The sequence below is a fragment of the Lipotes vexillifer genome, unplaced genomic scaffold, assembly GCF_000442215.2.
Source record: "Lipotes vexillifer unplaced genomic scaffold, Lipotes_vexillifer_v1.1 scaffold230, whole genome shotgun sequence".
In the NCBI taxonomy this organism is placed as follows: Eukaryota; Metazoa; Chordata; class Mammalia; order Artiodactyla; family Lipotidae; genus Lipotes; species Lipotes vexillifer.
In genome coordinates, this window is record NW_006775143.1 from 2,086,452 (window position 1) to 2,106,666 (window position 20,215).

The 20,215-nt window shown below is 41.7% G+C and overlaps 1 protein-coding gene across 2 annotated transcripts in view; it reads left to right on the plus strand.

Annotated features, from left to right (window-relative positions):
* Positions 1-20,215, plus strand: part of ASTN2 (astrotactin 2) — a 944,548-nt gene that overhangs the window by 370,443 nt on the left and 553,890 nt on the right. For both annotated transcript variants that reach the window (XM_007449713.1, XM_007449714.1), the window contains exon 5: positions 16,405-16,551. In XM_007449713.1, the coding sequence (XP_007449775.1) occupies positions 16,405-16,551 (147 nt within the window). The remainder of the gene's footprint in view (positions 1-16,404; positions 16,552-20,215) is intronic.

Genomic DNA, 20,215 nt, shown 5'->3' on the forward strand with positions numbered 1-20,215 from the left:
TTGATACAAAAAAGGGACAGGCAGATTTAACTGTGGCAGGGGTTTTATGGAACATCAGGCAGAGCCTTATTTCCCATTACTTCTCAGGTACAATCTGAGAATCGGGAGAAAGAGGTGGGGAGGAAGGTACATGGAGGTTTGAGGAAGTCCCCTTCCTTTAGAGGCAATGTGATGCAATGGAGGAAAGAAACATTGAGTTTGGAGGTCAGTAGGTCTTGGTTCCTATTCCATCTCTGCCCCTTGCTAGTTCTGAGCCGTTGGGCAAGTCAGTTAAACTCTGAGTTTCCATTTCCACCAGTGTCAAATAACAGCCTCATTGACAGTAGACATGGGAAATAAAAGGGTTTCTGGTGGTAAAAGCCACCACCACAGACCTAGTAAATATGAAATGCACAATAAACAGCATTCCCCTCCTCCTGCTTTCGCAAACCTTGAACCAAAGTTCAGTGACATCTTCTAAGAGAATGCAACGGTGACTTTTTTGGCAAGCTCTGAGAAAAAGCAGCTAGAAATGGGTCTTTCAAGAAGATGGGAGATGATTGGCCCTGATCTTCCTTGGTAGCCATGGAAACCTGTGGCTGCTTTTTGCTGTGTCCGTTTGCACCCACTGCTTGGTCCCTACTCTTCCTTGCCACTCCCCTTGCATCAGTGATGTGGGCTGAAGGTGGTGGATGCAGTGAAACAGCCTACAGTCTAAGAGGGTGAACCCAGGGATCAAACACAGGTAGCTTAACTTTTTTTTTTTTTTTTTTTTTTTCTTTTGGAAGTCAGTACCAGCTGATGATCACCTGTGAATCTGAAACTCAAGTGTTACCTTTTCTTCCTCCTTCTTTCCCATTTATTTCTGAGCCTTTCTAGAACTTTAGCTCTTTTGAATCATCTCCACGGTTTGTCATTCACACACTGCAATTTCACCTAGGGAGTATAGCATCTTTTTCTTTCCCCCAATGCGTTCCATCAGCCTGTTAAATTCCAGTTGAATAGTATTTAACTTTCTACACTGGCCTCTTGTACCTGCCTCTTTTCCTTTCTTGCACATATTTTCCTGTGACTCTGAAGTCCATTTTCCTTAAAAATTTTTTTCTAGCTTTGTTGACATATAATTGATGTACATCACAGTATAAGTTTAAGGTGTGCAACAAAATGATTTGACTTACATATTTTATATGCAGTAAACTGCAACAAGTTTACTTAGCATCCATCATCTCAGATACAATAAAAAGAAAAAGTGAAAAAGAAGGAAAAAAATGTGTTTTCCTTGTGATAAGCACTTTTAGGATTTACCCTCTTAACACTTTCATATATATTATACCTCAGGGTTAACTGCATGTCATCATGTTGACGTCATCGTCATAACTGGAAGTTTGTACCTTTTGTTCACCGGTCTTCCAATTCTCCTTCCTCCCACCCACCAGCCATGGTAACCACAAATCTGATCTCTTTTTCCATAGTTTTTTTTTTTTTTTAGATTCCATAGATAAGTGAGATCATACAGTATTTATTTTTCTCTGGCTGACTTATTTCACTTAGCATTATGCCCTCAGTGTCCATCCATGTTTTTGCACATGGCAGGATTTCCTCATTTTTTTATGGCTAAATAATATTCTGGGGTGTGTGTGTGTGTGTGTGTGTATATATATATCTCATAATTTCTTTAGCTCTGGATGGACAGTTAGGTTGTTTTCCATGTCTTGGCTATTGTAAATAATGCTACTGTGAACATGGGGGTGCAGGTATCTTTTCATGTTAGTGTAAAACTATACCTAGGAACCAGAAGTGTACAGAACTTGCAGTCAGGCAAGACTGACTATGAAACTGTCCTCCATCACTTGCCAGTGGTTAAGGCTTGGTTTTCCCACTTTTAGATAGAGACAGTAATCTCCACCTTGCAAGACTGTTGAAAAGTTTAAGTGGGCAAATGTAAGTAAAATCTTTAACCCAGTGTCTGGCATAGCATAGCCACAGTTAATCACTGGGAACTGCTCATATTCCTAACAGTCACCTTTGTATGAACTATTAAAGTAGCTCATTATTTCCCCTACTTTGTTCCATAGAACAATGGTTCTGCAGTACAGCAATACTTTGGGGAAACACTGGGTTAAATTCTGCCAAAGAGAATTTAACGTAGACCTTTTCAGAGAGTTTAATATCAGATATATACTCTCGCACCTTAAGAGTTGATTATAGAATAGAGCATATCCCAGAAATTTTTGAAAATTGATGTCTTTTATCTTTTTTTTTTTTTTTTTTTTTTTTTTTGCGGTCCGCGGGCCTCTCACTGCTGTGGCCTCTCCCGTTGTGGAGCACAGGCTCCGGACGCAAAGGCTCAGCGGCCATGGCTCGGGCCCAGCCGTTCCGCGGCATGTGGGATCTTCCCGGACCGGGGCCCGACCCCGTGCCCCCTGCATCAGCAGGCGGACTCTCAACCACTGCGCCACCAGGGAAGCCCTGTCTTTTATCTTTTAAGATACATTTTGTTTTGTGGGCAATACTGCACTGACTCTGTGGGGCATTTGGATACACTGGTGTGGCCAGTGGTTCTGGAGGTAGGGCTCACAGATTCTAATCCTACCTTCACATTTCACCAGTGAGACCTGGGTCAAGTGTCATGGAACAAGCAGTAGGCTGCAGGTCAGGAGATGTGGCTCTCAGGCCCAGTTATTCCCTTGGTGCCTAAATGTGAGTTCCCCATTAAGTCTCTTGTTCCTCATTTGTATCCTGGAGATAATAGCAACACCCACTGCATTGGAATTTTGGTGAAAAGTGAATGAACTGTTTGTGAATAATTTGTAAACTAACAAGAATTGGAAAAATATGGCGTGCCATCCTCATCACCAACACCATTGTCACCACACCACGGTCATCATCTTGAAGTTACCTTCACACTTCCAGGAACAGGTGTCTGCAACTGCCACAGAGAAATCCAAGGAGCCAGCTGTGTGTAGCCCCATTCAGTGTCTGCTGTCAGTGCCTTTCTTGCGTGATCCAAGCCTGCACTACAGACACACTCCTCGTCCATGGGGAAGAGCCAGCCCAAGGGGCTCCCCAGGGGCCTCATGGATAGTGACTGGCCCCAGGCAGCTCAACTGAACTATTTTCTGGGGCTCAGAGAGGAAAAGAAACAGCCATCTAGCTTGCCCCTCCCACCATCTGCCCTCCTTGTAAGCCTCTCTCTGGTGATGCAGAGGTCCCCTTAAAGACCTGTGGTCAATATGAGGTAGGACAGCGAAGCCACCATGCATCCACCCATAGTCACCATAGGTCTGCAGGGCAAGCTGAGGTCTATCAGCAGATTAACACTTAGGGTTGATTCTTCTTGGCTTAGGCCACATCTAGCATACTGATGGAGAAGTTGTGGAGCATAATGGTTAAGAACTTGGGTTCTGAAGTCAGTTTTTTTTTTTTTTTTTTAATTTCAGCCCTATTACCTTTGAGCTGCATGGCCTTTAGCAAGCAGTGGCCTCAGTTCCCTCTTGTGTCAAATGTGGGGGAGAGTAGACAGCATCTCATGAGGTTTCTGTGAAAATAAGTGAGATATTACGTGAAAAATGTTTAATTATATTTTCTGGTACAAAAGTGTTTTTTATAAATGTCAGTTATGATGATGATGATGATATTCTTTGCTAGGAAAGCCATTGTAGAAAAAGCAAATCTATGCAAAGTATAATAAGGAGACTCAAAATACGACTTCAGAGAAATAAAGTAAAGCTAGCAATATTTGGTTTGGAGGAAAGAAAGCTCAAGGCAACTGCATTGCCACCTTTAACTAACTAAATAGCCTGGAGGAGGAGGTCTTGGGTACATCCTGGTTTTTTTTTGTTTTTTTTTGAACGCGGGCCTCTCACTGCTGTGGCCTCTCCCGTTGCGGAGCACAGGCTCTGGACGCGCAGGCTCAGCGGCCACGGCTCACGGGCCCAGCCGCTCCGCGGCATGTGGGATCTTCCTGGACCGGGGCACGAACCCATGTCCCCTGCATCGGCAGGCGGACTCCCAACCACTGCGCCACCAGGGAAGCCCAGGGTACATCCTGTTTGACTTGGACAGCAGAAGTTGGCTCACAGACTGAGATTCTAGGACTGTTTAGTACAACTGTCTGAATATAGAATTGCTGCTTCTCAGGGGGTGAGTTTGCTGTCTCTGGAAGTATGCAAAGGCTGGATGAGCACTTGCGCAGATCTTATAAAGGAAAATCCTAGGGAAGATGGGGGATTTTAAAGGAGACTATGGATTTGAGAGCGCCAGGTTCAAAGTGCCAGAGAACACCAGAAACTAGTTCATGGCAGAAATAGAGGGGCAGGGGGTGAGGAGAGACTTGGCCCCTGATGAGCGACAGGGAAAAGGATGCCCCAAAAAGGATGCCCCATATTGACACATCACACTGAAGAAGTGTGTGCAGAATGTAGACACGAGGCAGGCTGAGGAAAGGCAGCCGCTTTCCCCAGAGTTCTGAGAAAGCCCCAATTTCAACTATTCTTTCCTTCTGCCTCCAGCATGACACTTGCACTTGTCAGAGGATGTGTCCCAATTTTAGTTTCCAGAAATACACAGAGAAGCACAGAGGCACTGGAGCTCAGGTGTGGCAGGAATCCCATGCAGTCTTCAGTGAGGTTAATGGGGCACCCCACCAATCTGTGGTGGTCACCCTCATATTGCAGGAGGCTGGGTGGCCTCTCAAGGGCTTTTTGTATGATTTCTGGCTGGCCGGGGACCAATCTTTGCTAAAGAAAGTGAATGAATGAATACATTTGACTAGAAAAGTACCAATAGCAATATTCCAATACTGACACCTCTCGGTAGAATGAGGAATAACATTTAAGCATTTATTCATTCACTCATTCGTTCAATAGATGTTTATTGAGCACCTAATATATCCAGACATGCTTATAGACACTAGAGCTAATAGGAGGGCATAAAAAATGAGGTCTGACACATAGTAGATACACATTAAATAATTACCTATTGAATAAATTAATTCCCAGACAAGGACATTGAGACTTAGAGAAGTAAGGTGACTTGTCCATGGGGGCCAGCAGCTAAGGTTAAAAGCCAGAATTCCAGCTTCAAGCGGAGTATCACCGGCCTCTTGATATCCATGTAGACGCTAAGTGTTGGGCAGTGGGGTTTTAAGGAATTGAGATAAAAGGAATGACACCAAGAGCGTATATGTATCCCTAAGTATGTGTGCTTAGTGTTGTAACTGTGATCTCTCATTTAATCCACACAGTTTGCCTACCAGTTAGGGATTATCATTGTCATTTTATAGATTAGAATACCGAGGCTCTGAGAGTGTAGGTGACTTGCTAAAAGTTAGAAGCTACTAACAGGAGGAGTTTGGATTTAAATCTCTATATGTCCAGAACCTAAAGCGAACCTTTCCTTTGTTCTAAGTGGCATTTCTACCTTTTGGTCTTCTTTACCCTAATGTCTGGGTTCCTAGAATCTCTGTCCCTCACCCCAATTCCATATGCCATTTAAAGAAAGAAATGAATTCTCAGCTTAGGACCCAGCCTCTCATGCCCCGTGATATCAGGAGGAAGGAATCAGTGGGAGTACAGCAGCTTTTAAGTTTTCCACACACAGGGGTCTGATGGGGTTAGATCTGTTTTCTTCATTGTAAAATGTGATTGATTCAATTCCAAATTTAACTTAAATTTGATTTTCCTCTCTCAACCTGGCATTTCCAAACTGAGAATTAATCAAACCCCAAATTATAGGCAGCATGTGGATCAACAATGCCGAGTTATTTCCAGTTGAATTTCTCAAGCAATGAATTTTATGCCATTCTCTGCTGCCATGAAAGGAGTTGAGGGGTAAACAGGGAGGGGGAAATGAAAGGGAAATTAGATTATTAACTTTCTCCAGTTCCAGCAATCAATACAGCCTGGTGAAGTTCTATTCCCACAGCACAGCTCGCCCCCTTGCAAGTGACGGGGAGGGAACTGTAAACTGGGATGTCAACCAGGGATAACCATGGCCCTAGCCATCCAAGGATGCTCCTGTTATGATATGGAGCTATGATTTATTGTTTTGTTTTGTTTTTACCAATTATGTGCATCATCTTATTTTGTCCTCAAATCAGCCCTGAAAGAAGACCATTGTTCCCATTTATTCAGATGGAGACATTGTGTCTTCTCAGGGTTAGGTCAGTGGGCAAGTGTCACATGAGATTTTGTGGTGAGGCAGGATTTGAACAAAGGCATACCTGTCTCCAAAGGCCATGCTCCTTCAGCAGCTACATGATGCCATATCCTGGGACACTTATTCTGTGGTGAAGTGGGAGGTAGTATGATATGGGGGAGAGGATGGAAAGAACTGGTTCTAATCCTGACTCTGCTACCTATGGATTGAGTGACCTTAGAAAAGTCATTTTATCGCTCTGCCCGTCTGTTGCTGTGCAAAACAGAGATAGTAGTAGCAGTTTGCTGTAAGAATTAAATGAGATAATTTCCCTCCACTAAAATGTAAGCTTCAAGGACTTTGGCTGTTTTGTTAACTGTCCTTTCCCCTGTGCCTAGAACAGTGTGAGGGAAAAGTTGATGTTCAATAAAAATTTGTTGGATGGATGGCGGGAGGGATGGATGGATATAAGTGTTAGGCATAGTTCCTGGATCGTAGTAAGCACCCAACAAATGGAGGTTCTCTTCCCTGTCTTTGCTTACTGTGATGCAGTGCAGAGCCTGGGTGAGGAGGGGTTGGGTATTATGGGAGAGATAGTGTCTACCTTGCCGCTGTCTACAGCCCCTCCTCAGAGCTAACTGCTGATGATCAGTTCCCTAGGCCAGGAACTCTTAAAAAGTCACCTCTGTTTGAGTCCCACTGTGAAGTTTCTGCCAGGCCTAGTTGCCGTGGAAACCCCCAAGCCCTAGTGGCTGCTCCACGGGCATCTGGCCTGAGTGCAGACTTGACCTGCGTGCTTTCTTCTTCCTGGACTTCAGCTGTGGTGTTTCAGGCATTCTCTGAGTAAATGGCCGCCTCAGGGTGCTGTTAATTTGCATTCTCTCTTCCACTCCCTTTGCTTCTTAAAACTCTCCCTGCACTCTCCACTCTGTGTGTCTTTAGTTTCTGTAAAGAATAATTCAATCCCTAGTATGTTCTGATAATGGGTTGGACAAAGAGATAAATAAGTCCTGGTTTCTGCCATCAGCTAGGAGATAAATACCAATGTCTGGCTTGGAAAGATCATTTACCAAGGGCCTATCTATGTGCCAGAAACTGTGCTGGTCATTTGACATTTTCTGTCTCATTTAGGTCTTACAACACTCTTGAAGGAAATGTCATTTTATTCCTATTCTCCAGATAAGAAAACAAAGGGCCAACAAGCTAATGTGCCTTTAATCCCCACTGTATTGACTCTTAAAGACCTTGGATTACCGTGAAGATTTAAATATAGGGGATGCAATTAGCCCAGCATGAGCCCAGGGAGCTAGTACAAGCAATCCTACTCCTACCCGTCAACCCTCTTCCCCCAACTAGAAATCAGCCCCATGGAGCCTGGGTGGTATGTCTGGTAGTTGGTTAATTAGTGAAAGGAGTATCTTGGTCACATCTGTTTCTGCTGCTGCATGGGCCAGTCTGAGAGATGCCTTCTCAGACACTCACAGGGCACTATTTTCCTTCCAGGGAGTCCACTCCCCAATGCCAGGCGCCTCTAACCACCTTTCACATCTCACACTCTGGACCTGATTCACCTGCCCAAGTGTTTGTTCCTGCTGGACTCATGTTTACATGTGCTTTCTTGCGGAACAGCTTCCTTAGAGTCGAGACTGGAAACTCAGTGCTGCTCTGTTATCTGGGAACGGGGGTCGGGGGGTGGGGTGGGATGTTAAATATCTAGGCTAGGAGTCATATGTTGACTTTTTAAGGAAAGACCTATGCGAGGCAACAACGCTTGGTCCATACCCTTTCTGGTAGAAAGCATCGACGTTAGCTTGCTTCTGCTATTTAGTTATGAAACTGTTGATATTATCAGAGTTTGAAACAGCTTCTTGTGGCTCCCAGATGAGAGAGAAAATGTGTTCCTTTTCTTACGTGGTCCTTTTAAGTTAAGAGATTTTCTGTCTCCTGACACCACAACCATCTTTTTATCTTAACTGCTCTTCTAGTTAACTAATATTCACCAACTATAGCAACCACAAATATATGAATCGTCCCTACCATAGGCTATGTCTTATTCTAAGACTGGCAATAAAGACAAAGCCCCTATTCTTTTATTTATTTATTTCTGTATTTACGTATGTATGTATGTATGTATGTATTTATTTAACATCTTTTTGGTATTTTTACATCTTTATGTAAAAAGATGTATACGTCCATGCCACTCTCTCACTTTGTCCCAGCTTACCCTCGCCCCTCCCCATGACCTCAAGTCCATTCTCTACGTCTGCATCTTTGGTTCTGTCCTACCCCTAGGTTCTTCAGAACCCTTTTTTTTTTGTTTTTTAGATTCCATATATATGTGCTGGCATACGGTATTTGTTTTTCTCTTTCTGACTTACTTCACTCTGTATGGAAGTCTCTAGGTCCATCCACCTCACTACAAAAAACTCAATATCATTTCTTTTTATGGCTGAGTAATATTCCATTGTACGTATGTGCCACATCTTCTTTATCCATTCATCTGTTGATGGACACTTAGGTTGCTTCCATGTCCCAGCTATTGTAAATAGAGCTGCAATGAACACTGTGGTACATGACTCTTTTGGAATTATGGTTTTCTCAGGGTATATGCCCAGTAGTGGGATTGCTGGGTCATATGGTAGTTCTATTTGTAGTTTTGTTAAGGAACCTCCATACTGTTCTCCATACTGGCTGTATCTATTTACATTCCACCAACAGTGCAAGAGGGTTCCCTTTTCTCCACACCCTCTCCAGCATTTATTGTCTGTAGATTTTTTGATGATGGCCGTTCTGACTGGTGTGAGGTGATACCTCATTGTAGTTTTGATTTGCATTTCTCTAGTGATTAGTGATGTAGAGCATCCATTCATGTGTTTGTTGGCAATCTGGATATCTTCTTTGGAGAAATGCCTATTTAGGTCTCCTGCCCATTTTTGAATTGGGTTGTTTCTTTTTTTGATATTGAGCTGCATGAACTGCTTGTAAATTTTGGAGATTAATCCTTTGTCAGTTGCTTCATTTGCAAAAATTTTCTCCCATTCTGAGGGTTGTCTTTTTTTTTTTTTTTTGCCGTACGCAGGCCTCTCACTGTTGTGGCCTCTCCCGTTGCGGAGCACAGGCTCCGGACGCGCAGACTCAGCGGCCATGGCTCACGGCCCCAGCCGCTCCGCGGCATGTGGGATCTTCCCGGACCGGGGCACGAACCCGTGTCCCCTGCATTGGCAGGTGGACTCTCAACCACTGCGCCACCAGGGAAGCCCTGAGGGTTGTCTTTTCATCTTGTTTATGGTTTCCTTTGCTGTGCAAAAGGTTTTAAGTTTCATTAGGTCCCATTTGTTTATTTTTGTCTTTATTTCCATTTCTCTAGGAGGTGGGTCAGAAAGGATCTTGCTGTGATTTATGTCATAGAGTGTTCTGCCTATATTTTCCTTTAAGAGTTTTATAATGTTTGGCCTTACATTTAGATCGTCAATTCATTTTGAGTTTATTTTTGTGTATGGTGTGATGGCGTGTTCTAATCTCATTCTTCTACATGTAGCTGTCCAGTTTTCCAAGCACCACTTATTGAAGAGGCTGTCTTTTTTCCATTCTGTATTCTTGCCACCTTTATCAAAGATAAGGTGACCATATATGCGTGGGTTAATCTCTGGGCTTTCTATCCTGTTCCCTTGATCTATATTTCTGTTTTTGTGCCAGTACCATACTGTCTTGATTACTGTAGCTTTGTAATATAGTCTGAGGTCAGGGAGCCTGATTCTTCCAGCTCCGTTTTTCTTTCTCAATATTGCTTTGGCTATTCGGGATCTTTTGTCTTTCCATACAAATTGAGAATTTTTTGTTCTAGTTCTGTGAAAAATGCCATTGGTAGTTTGATAGGGATTGCACTGAATCTGTAGATTGCTTTGGGTAGTATAGTCCTTTTCACAATGTTGCTTCTTCCAATCCAAGAACATGGTATATCTCTCCATCTGTTGGTATCATCTTTAATTTCTTTCATCAGTGTCTTATAGTTTTTTGCATACAGGTCTTGTGTCTCCATAGGTAGGTTTATTCCTAGGTATTTTATTCTTTTTGTTGCAGTGGTAAATGGGATTGTTTCCTTAATTTCTCTTTCAGATTTTTCATCATTAGTGTATAGGAATGCAAGAGATTTCTGTGCATTAATTTTGTATCTTGCTACTTTACCAAATTCATTGATTAGCTCTAGCAGTGTTCTGGTAGCATCTTTAGGATTCTATGTGTAGTATGATGTCATCTGCAAACACTGACAGTTTTACTTCTTCTTTTCCGATTTGGATTCCTTTTATTTATTTTTCTTCTCTGATTGCTTTGGCTAAAACTTCCAAAACTATGTAGAATAATAGTGGTGAGAGTGGGCAACCTTGTCTTGTTCCTGATAGTAGTGGAAATGGTTTCAATTTTTCACCATTGAGAACGTTGTTGGCTGTGGGTTTGTCATATATGGCCTTTATTATGTTGAGGTAGGTTCTCTCTCCACCTACTTTGTGGAGGGGTTTTATCATAAATGGGTGTTGAATTTTGTCAAAAGCTTTTTCTGCGTCTACTGAGATTATCATGTGGTTTTTATCCTTCAGTTTGTTAATATGGTGTATCACATTGATTGCTTTGCATATATTGAAGAATCCTTGCATTCCTGGGATAAACCCCACTTGATCATGGTGTATGATCCTTTTCGTGTGCTGTTGGATTCGGTTTGCTAGTATTTTGTTGAGGATTTTTGCATCTATGTCTATCAGTGATATTGGCCTGTAGTTTTCTTTCTTTGTGACATCTTTGTCTGGTTTTGGTATCAGGGTGATGGTGGCCTCGTAGAATGAGTTTGGGAGTGTTCCTCCCTCTGTTATATTTGGAAGAGTTTGAGAAGGATAGGTGTGAGCTCTTCTCTTAATGTTTGTTAGGATTTACCTGTGAAGCCATCTGGTCCTGGGCTTTTGTTTGTTGGAAGATTTTTAATCACAGTTTCCATTTCATTTCTTGTGATTGGTCTGTTTATGTTTTCTATTTCTTCCTGGTTCAGTCTTAGAAGGTTGTGCTTTTCTAAGAAGTTGTCCATTGCTTCCAGGTTGGCCATTTTATTGGCATAGAGTTGCTTGTAGTAATGTCTCATGATCCTTTGCATTTCTGCCGTGTCACTTATTACTTCTCTGTTTTCATTTCTGATTCTATTGAATTGACTCTCCTCCCCTTTTTCCTTGATGGGTCTGGCTCACGGTTTATCAATTTTGTTTTTCTTCTCAAAGAACCAGCTTTTAGTTTTACTGATCTTTGCTATCATTCCCTTCATTTCTTTTTCATTTATTTCTGATCTGATGTTTATGATTTCTTTCCTTCTGCTAACTTTGGGGGGTTTTTTGTTCTTCTTTCTCTAATTGCTTGAGGTGCAAGGTTAGGTTATTTATCTGAGATATTTCCAGTTTCTTAAGGTAGGATTGTATTGCTATAAACTTCCCTCTTAGAACTACTTTTGCTGCATCCCGTCAGTTTGGGGTTTTGGTGTTTTCATTGTCATCTGTTTATAGGTATTTTTTTATTTCCTCTTTGATTTCTTCAGTGATCTCTTGGTTATTTAGTAGTGTATTGTTTAGCCTCTGTGTGTTTGTATTTTTTACAGATTTTTTACAGATTTTTTTCCTGTAATTGATATCTAGTCTCATAGCGTTGTAGTCAGAAAGCATACTTGATATGATTTCAACTTTCTTAAATTTACCAAGGCTTGATTTGTTACCCAAGATATGATCTATCCTGGAGGATGTTCCTTGAGCACATGAGAAGAAAGTGTATTCTGTTGTTTTTGGATGGAATGTCCTGTAAGTATCAATTAAATCCATCTTGTTTAATGTATCATTTAAAGCTTTTGTTTACTGTTTATTTTCGTTTTGGATGATCTGTCCATTGGTGAAAGTGGGGTGTTAAAGTCCCCTACTATTATTGTGTACTGCCGATTTCCCCTTGTATGGCTGTTAGTATTTGCCTTATGTATTGAGGTGCTCCTGTGTTGGGTGCATAAATATTTATAATTGTTATATCTTCTTCTTGGATTGATCCTTTTATTATTATGTAGTGTTCTCCTTGTCTCTTGTAACACTGTACTTGTATTTTAAAGTCTGTTTTATCTGATATGAGTATTGCTACTCTAGCTTTCTTTTGATTTCCATCTGCATGGAATATCTTTTTCCATCCCCTCACTTTCAGTATGTATGAGTCCCTAGGTCTGAAGTGGGTCTCTTGTAGACAGCATATATATGCATCTTGTTTTTGTATCCATTCAGCAAGCCTGTGTCTTTTGTTTGGAGCATTTAATCCATTCATGTTTAAGGTAATTATTTATATGTATGTTCCTATGACCATTTTCTTAATCATTTTGGGTTTGTTTTTGTAGGTCTTTTCCTTCTCTTGTGTTTCCTGCCTCCGGAAGTTCCTTTAGCATTTGTTGTAGAGCTGGTTTGGTGGTGCTGAATTCTCTTAGCTTTTGCTTGTCTGTAAAGGTTTTAATTTCTCTGTCAAATCTGAATGAGATCCTTGCCGGGTAGAGTAATCTTGGTTGTAGGTTCTTCCCTTTCATCACTTTATGTATATCATGCCACTCCCTTCTGGCTTGTAGAGTTTCTGCTGAGAAATCAGCTGTTAACCTTATGGGAGTTCCCTTGTATGTTATTTGTTGTTTTCCTGTTGCTGCTTTCAATAATTTTTCTTTGTCTTTAATTTTTGCCAGTGTGATTACTATGTGTCTTGGCGTGTTTCTCCTTGGGTTTATCCTGTATGGGACTCTCTGTGCTTCCTGGACTTGGGTGGCTATTTCCTTTCCCATCTTAGGGAAGTTTTCACCGATAATATCTTCAAATATTTTCTCTGGTCCTTTTTCTCTCTCTTCTCCTTCTGGGACCCCTATAAAGCGAATGTTGTTGCGTTTAATGTTGTCCCAGAGGTCTCTTAGGCTGTCTTCATTTCTTTTCATTCTTTGTTCTTTATTCTCTTCTGCAGCAGTGAATTACACCATTCTGTCTTCCAGGTCACTTATCCGTTCTTCTGCCGCAGTTATTCTGTTATTGATTCCTGCCAGAGAATTTTTAATTTCATTTATTGTCTTGTTTATCATTGTTTGTTTGCTCTTTAGTTCTTCTAGATCCTTGTTAAACATTTCTTGTATTTTCTCCATTCTAGTTCCAAGATTTTGGATCATCCTTGCTGTCGTTACTCTGAATTCTTTTGCAGTTAGACTGCCTATTTCCTCTTCATTTGTTTGGTCTGGTGGGTTTTTACCTTGCTCCTTCATCTGCTGTGTATTTCTCTGTTTTCTCATTTTTCTTAACTTACTGTGCCTGGGGTCTTCTTTTTGAAACCCGCAGGTTCGTAGTTCCCATTGTTTTTGTTTCCTGCCCCCAGTGGCTAAGTTTGGTTCAGTGGGTTGTGTAGGCTTCCTGGTGGAGGGGACTGGAGCCTGTGGTTTGGTGGATGAGGCTGGATCTTGGCTTTCTGGTGGGCAGGTCTACATCTGGTGGTGTATTTTGGGGTGTCTGTGGCCTTATTATGATTTTAGGCAGCCTCTCTGCTAATGGATGTGGTTGTGTTCTTGTCTTGCTAGTTGTTTGGCATAGGGTGTCCAGCACTGTAGCTTGCTGGTCGTTGAGTGGAGCTGGGTCTTAGCGTTGAGATGGAGATCTCTGGGAAAACTTTCACCGTTTGATATTACGTGGGGCTGGGAGGTCTCCGGTTGACCAATGTCCTCAATTCGGCTCTCCCACCTCAGAAACTCAGGCCTGACAACTGGCTGGAGTACCAAGACCGTGTCAGCCACATGGCCAAAGTTCAACCAAAGTTGTGATACTTGTTTCCCTTGTAGGAGTCCACATGATATTAAGAGGCACCGTGGGAGGAGTATATTAATAGCTACCATGTCTTGGGTCTTGGCGATTACCCTTTTTCCCTTAACAACATCACCTCCCGGCAGGTCCTGAGGAGACCAGGCTCCTGTGAGAGAGAACTGGACCCCACAGTTTCCCAAAGCTGAAGCCCCAGTGGGTCCTGAGGAGACCCAACTTCCGTTAGTGTGGACTCGACCGCGGGTTGTCCTGAAGCCCAGGCCGTCAGCGTGGACTCAGCCCTGCGTGTCCCAGAAGCCAAAGAACCAGCGGGTCCTGAGGAGATGGGCCTCCTGGCAGCTGTCCACAAAGCCCCTATTCTTAAATTAAGCAATTTCAAGGTTCTGAGCAATGAACCTGGCAGGAGAGACATAAAGATGGTAAAGATGCGATCCCTTCCCTCAGGCAGCTCACTGATTATTAAGAAAAATAGGCATCCATACAAAAATCTGAAAGTGGTCCATCAGGGGCTCCTGTTCCATTTATCTGGGAGTGTTGGTTGTCTATGGTTGGCATGATTTTTGATAGTTCCATGCCTGTGTCTGGTTGCTAATATAGTTATTATCAGTTCTGGAAGATATGATGCATTTACTGAGATGCTACCACATTCCAGACACTGTGGTAGGCATCGCGATACAGTGGTGAGCCGAAGACGCAGTGCCTGCCCTGAAGGAATTTACCATCAAGTTACTAGATTCTAGTGTTTGAATAAGATATTTTAGGAAGCATAACAAATGTAGGCAGTCTTTCTCCCTAGAGGGAGAGGGATTTACACTTATGATTAATCTCAGTGAGTGACGGGAAACAAGGAAACAAGTGGATTTCTATGCAAAGGAAATAGCTCCTATGCTTATATTAACGTGATGAAGAGCTCTCACTTTGGCATCACTGCAGTGATGCAGCCCTGCCAGCCCGTGGGCTGGGTAGGAGAGAGCAGCAAGGAGGTATGAATGTAGGGACGCACTGTGAAGGCCTCAGATGCCAGGCTAATCAGTGTGGACCACATCCTGTGGCCAGTTGCTCTATAACAGCTCAGGGGGTTCCACCGCGGAGTTAGATGGGAAGATGTGCCTACACCTCCCTCATCTCACAAGCAAACAGACAATAGAAGAGATCAGGGGTAAGAGGTGAAAATGCTAAGGACATAGAGTACAGAGGACTGCATGCTGTTTAGTTGCTGTAAAGGAGGAAGACAGAAGACTAGAAGTTGACATCTAGGTTTCTGCCCAGTTTAAATGGCAGTGCTTTCAATACTTAGGGGAGCCCAGGAGAAAGAGGAAGGAGAGGCTTTAAGGAGACGGTAATGCGTCCAGTTTTGAACGTGCTGTTTTGTCCTGCTCATGGGGTATTCAGAGAGAGATGTCCGGGAGGTTTGGGCATAAAGGTTTGCTCCAAATAAGAGCAGAGTGGGTAATAGAAATTTGGGAAGCATTGTTCTAGATGTGTTAATCAAAGCCTTGAAATTAGATGTGAATAGTAAAGCCAAATAATGAGACCCGTTGGGGGCTCAGGATATAGTCCTTAGAATTTCTTTGCTGGCCCAGCACTCTCCTTGCCAGGCAGATCCAATCTACTCATTGTACTGTGACCGTGAAATTGTCTTTAATTTTCCCAGGCAAAACTCCCCTTCTCATCTTGTGCCCTCTCTACTAGCTCTTAGCACAACTTGCCTTGGATTCTAATTAGCTGTGGATAAGTCCGCCTTTGCCCCCTAGCCTGTAAGCTCCTGCAGAGCAAGAACTATTCTTATTCTGCTCTATGTGTGTCTCACCTAGGAGGTCATCAGTAGATGCTTGGGAAATTAACTTGAACTAATCGGCCTCTGAGTCTGTGAAACCCTTCTAGATGGCAGACATTGTATATACACTATGCCACACACATGATCATCACAACCACCTGTGAGCTGTCTATTATTATCCTCATATGCACATAAGAAAACTGAGGTTCAGAAATTGAAACAGGTCACACAGCCGATGAGGGCTGAAGGCCAAATTTGAACCCAGATGGTCAAACTCCAAAGCCCGTGCTCCTTTCCCTAGGCCCTATGAATTCAACAACACAGTATCTTCTCGGTTGCTTCTAAAGTGAGTAGAAAGTTTAGTATCATCTACATATTATCAAACATGACCAACCTAATTGAGAGGGGAAGAGTAAGAATTGCCACAATTTTGAGGAAGTTTTTTTCTTTTCGTCTATACCAAAAGGGATAAATAAGCCCATTTTTCAGAGAGTTAAACAAAGGCCCAACAGGGGACCACTGAGCTGTCGCTACAAGCACAGAGGTTGGAAAATGTGGTTTCTTTTTCCAGCTTCTCATTTGGAAAACAACAGAATTCCCAAATTCCATGCTATTCCTGTTTCCTCACCTCATGGACTTATGTATCTTTGTGTGTGTTTATGTTACTAGGTTTGCTGAAAAGCCCAGTGAACAAGACGGCCCTGATGCTGATCGCTGTGAGCTCCTGCATCCTGGCCATGGTGTGTGGCAGTCAGATGTCCTGTCCACTCACTGTGAAGGTGACTCTGCATGTGCCCGAGCACTTCATTGCAGACGGTAAGAGCTGAGCGTCGGAGATACCCCACATCTACTCGGCACCTTGCACCCCTGTGTGCTCCAATGTTCCCCATGCATGGCCCAACCTCAGAATTATATTACTAAAAAAGAGAGAGAGCATCCAAAGACCTTAAAGGAGGTCCTTATCTTTGAAAATCCTGGATTGTTTGAATGGAACTAAAGACTGCTTTTATTCCGTGGGCAAGGGTAAGGTTGGTTAATAAAGAAAGAATTCAAATGTGCAGAAGGATTGAGTTACTTCAGAGAACCCACTGTTTTCTTATCGTGCGTGTGCATCCTCTGCCTAACTAAAAATACCTCCCCGCCCCCCAAAATAGTCTTTCCTATTGAAAAACTACGACAAAGAAGATAGTCTTTCCTATTGAAAAAATACGACAAAGAAGACCGTACGAGCTTTGTTGGAACTTCCTAAGTGTCCTGGATTATACTCATATCTCATTCGCTGTAAATGTCCTTTACAAGCATGTTATATCCTACCATTTACTCCTCACCCAATTAGTTTGAATCAATGAGACGCTGTAGTTGCTATACTCATTCGCAAAGCATGGTCCAAGAAGCTGATTAAGGTGCTTGATATCTATTGCTAAAGTGCCCTCCAGAAAATTGTTCCAGTTTATATACTCCAGCAGAATGTGATGTGTTTCCCCAAATGCTTGGCATTATTATTTATTTATTTTTACAATTTACATATATTATAACTTTTCCTTTACATACATTACCAAAAATTATGTTTCTCTATAACAGAAATGTATCCATTTGGGGGAAGAATTTTTTTTTTTTTTTATTGAAGTGTAGTTGATTTACAATGTGTTCATTTCTGCTGTGCAGCAAAGTGATTTGGTTATACATATATATACATTTTTGTATTCTTTTCCATTACGGTTTATCTTAAGATATTGAATATAGTTTCCTGTGATATACGGTAGGACCTGGTTGTTTATCCATTCTATGTATAATAGCTTACAACTGCTAACCCCAACCTCCCATTCCATCCCTCCCCTCCCCCCTCCCCCTTGGCAACCACCAGTCTGTTCTCTATGTCCATGAGTCTGTTTATGTTTTGTAGATAGGTTCATTTGTGCCATATTTCAGATTCCACATATAAGTGATAACATATGATATTTGTCTTTCTCTTTCTGACTTCACTTAGTGTGATCATCTCTAGTTGCATCAGTGTTGCTACAAATGGCATTATTTCCTTCTTTTTTATGGCTGGGTAGTATTCCGTTGTATATATGTACCACATCTTCTTTTTTATTATTAGTTTTTATTAGAGTACAGTTGATTTACAAAGCTGTGTTAGTTTCAGGTGTACAACAAGGTGAATACATATATACATTATATATATATATGCACATGCTCATTTTTTTTTCAGATTCTTTTCACATATAGGTTATTACAGAATATTGAGTAGAATTCCCTGTGTTATACAGTAAGTCCTTACTAGTATTATTATTTTTAAATGTATTGAAAGTTATCATAAATATAATAAAGAAGAAATATTAAGTATGCAGCTTAATGAATTTTTACATGAGTTTACCCAGATCAAACATAAAACATTTCCAGCACCTTCAGCTTCCTTATGCCCCCTCCCAGTGAATCCCATCCCAGGGTTAACCACCCTTCTAGCACCATATTAGTACCATTATTATTATTTTTGTTTGTTTGTTTGTTTGTTTGTTTTTGTGATATGTGGGCCTCTCACTGTCGTGGCCTTGCCCGTTGCCGGACGCGCAAGCTCAGCGGCCATGGCTCATGGGCCCAGCCGCTCCACGGCATGTGGGATCCTCCCAGACCGGGGCACGAACCCGTATCCCCTGCATCGGCAGGCAGACTCTCAACCACTGCGCCACCAGGGAGGCCCCCATTATTATTTTTAAAAATCTTTTTCCCATTGGATATGTATCAGATGTTTTTGAGATCCTTTATATATGTCAGCCATATTTTAATGCAACTCGATTTTATCTCTAATTTTTTAAGTTACAGTGTTCACAACTTAGCACCAGTCCCTTCAGTATGTTCTGTGCAGAGTGGAACTTTCACCTCCTTTCTCTCCTAGACTTACACTAAAGCATCCTGCGTTTACTCCTACTTTACCATAGTGAACTAGCCCCTACTTTAATTTTTTTTAATTATATTTTTATTGAGGTATAGTTGATGTGCCATATTATATAAATTTCAGGTATACAACATATTTTGCACAATTTTTAAAGGCTATATTCCATTTATAGTTATTATAAAATACTGGCTGTATTTCCTGTGTCATACTATATATCCTTGTAGCTTATTTATTTTATGTGTAGTAGTTTGTACCTCTTAATCCCCTACCCCAGTCTTGCCCCTCCCACCTTCCCTTTCCCCTCTGGTAAACACAAGTTTGTTCTCTATATCTGTGAGTCTATTTCTCTTCTGTTATAATCACTAGCTAATTTTATATTTTAATTTTTATTTCCATTTTTCAATTGAACTGCAAGTAAGTTTAGTATTTCTCATCTTATATGCACTCAGTTGATTTTTTGACCAAAGCAGAAGACTTCTGGTTCATCCCTGTCAAATCGTATGTGCACATAAGACAGGAAAATATGGGAATATGAAATGGCAGAAGCATAGCAGAAGTAGAAGGAACAAAATTTACTGACGTAGCTAGGCACGTAGGCTCATGGAGCTTTGGGACTGGAAAAATTGCCAGAACCTGGGTGTGGCTGGAACATGGGATGGGAGAGTAAGAGTGATGAAAACCAATAGGGCAGATTGTGACCATTGTTGGAGGCATGTGAACTTACTTTTTATCACCACCAGTCACTATTCATTAATTGTAGAATGTTAGGTCTTAGGGACATCCACATTTTGGACATTTATTTTCACGCCTGTAGAAATGGAGCTCCTAAGAGGCTAAGTAACTTGGTCAGGGTCATGATTAATGGCTGAGATCAAAGACTATAGAATAATACAAACAAAATTCAAATACTTGCCCTATTACCTGCCACTTCCGTAGCCAAGTGAATTATTTACCTCTCTGAGTCTCAATCTCCGCGTCTATAAATGGGAATGATAATAATACCTATCTCATAGGATTATTGTGAAGCCTACAATTCCGTATTTATCAGATTTTTGGATAGCATGTAGGTGGGAAATAGCAAAATCAAAGGATTACCCAAGAAAAATGTAAAACTACTGTGGTGACTTCAAAGGATAGACAAAAATGTGGTAAATTAAAAGGTGCCCTTTCCCGGTAATGCTTATTCTGATCTCTGTCATAAACTTAAAGCTTTATAACTACATGTAGACTTGTCTGCTTCTGCCTCTAGACTGGGATGTCTGTGAGGCAAGAATGTCCCTGGTGACAAACATACCGCATGGCCTGTGATGGATGCTCAATAAATATGTGTTGAATGAATGAACAGGGCCTAAATTAAAGCAGAATTATGAAAAGTTCTGTGGGATTCTTCTACCAGATGTCTAAGCAGAAAGGGGAGACTGAGTGAAGGAAAACTAAGGCAGAAGATGCACAGACGTCAAAAAAATTGGAAATAACCATGGAATATACAAGATTGGAGACACAATTTAGCAAACGTGGCACACACCGTTAGGAGGACCTAACCCAAAGTGTGTCAGCCTCGAGGCATCATGGAACCCTCTTTCC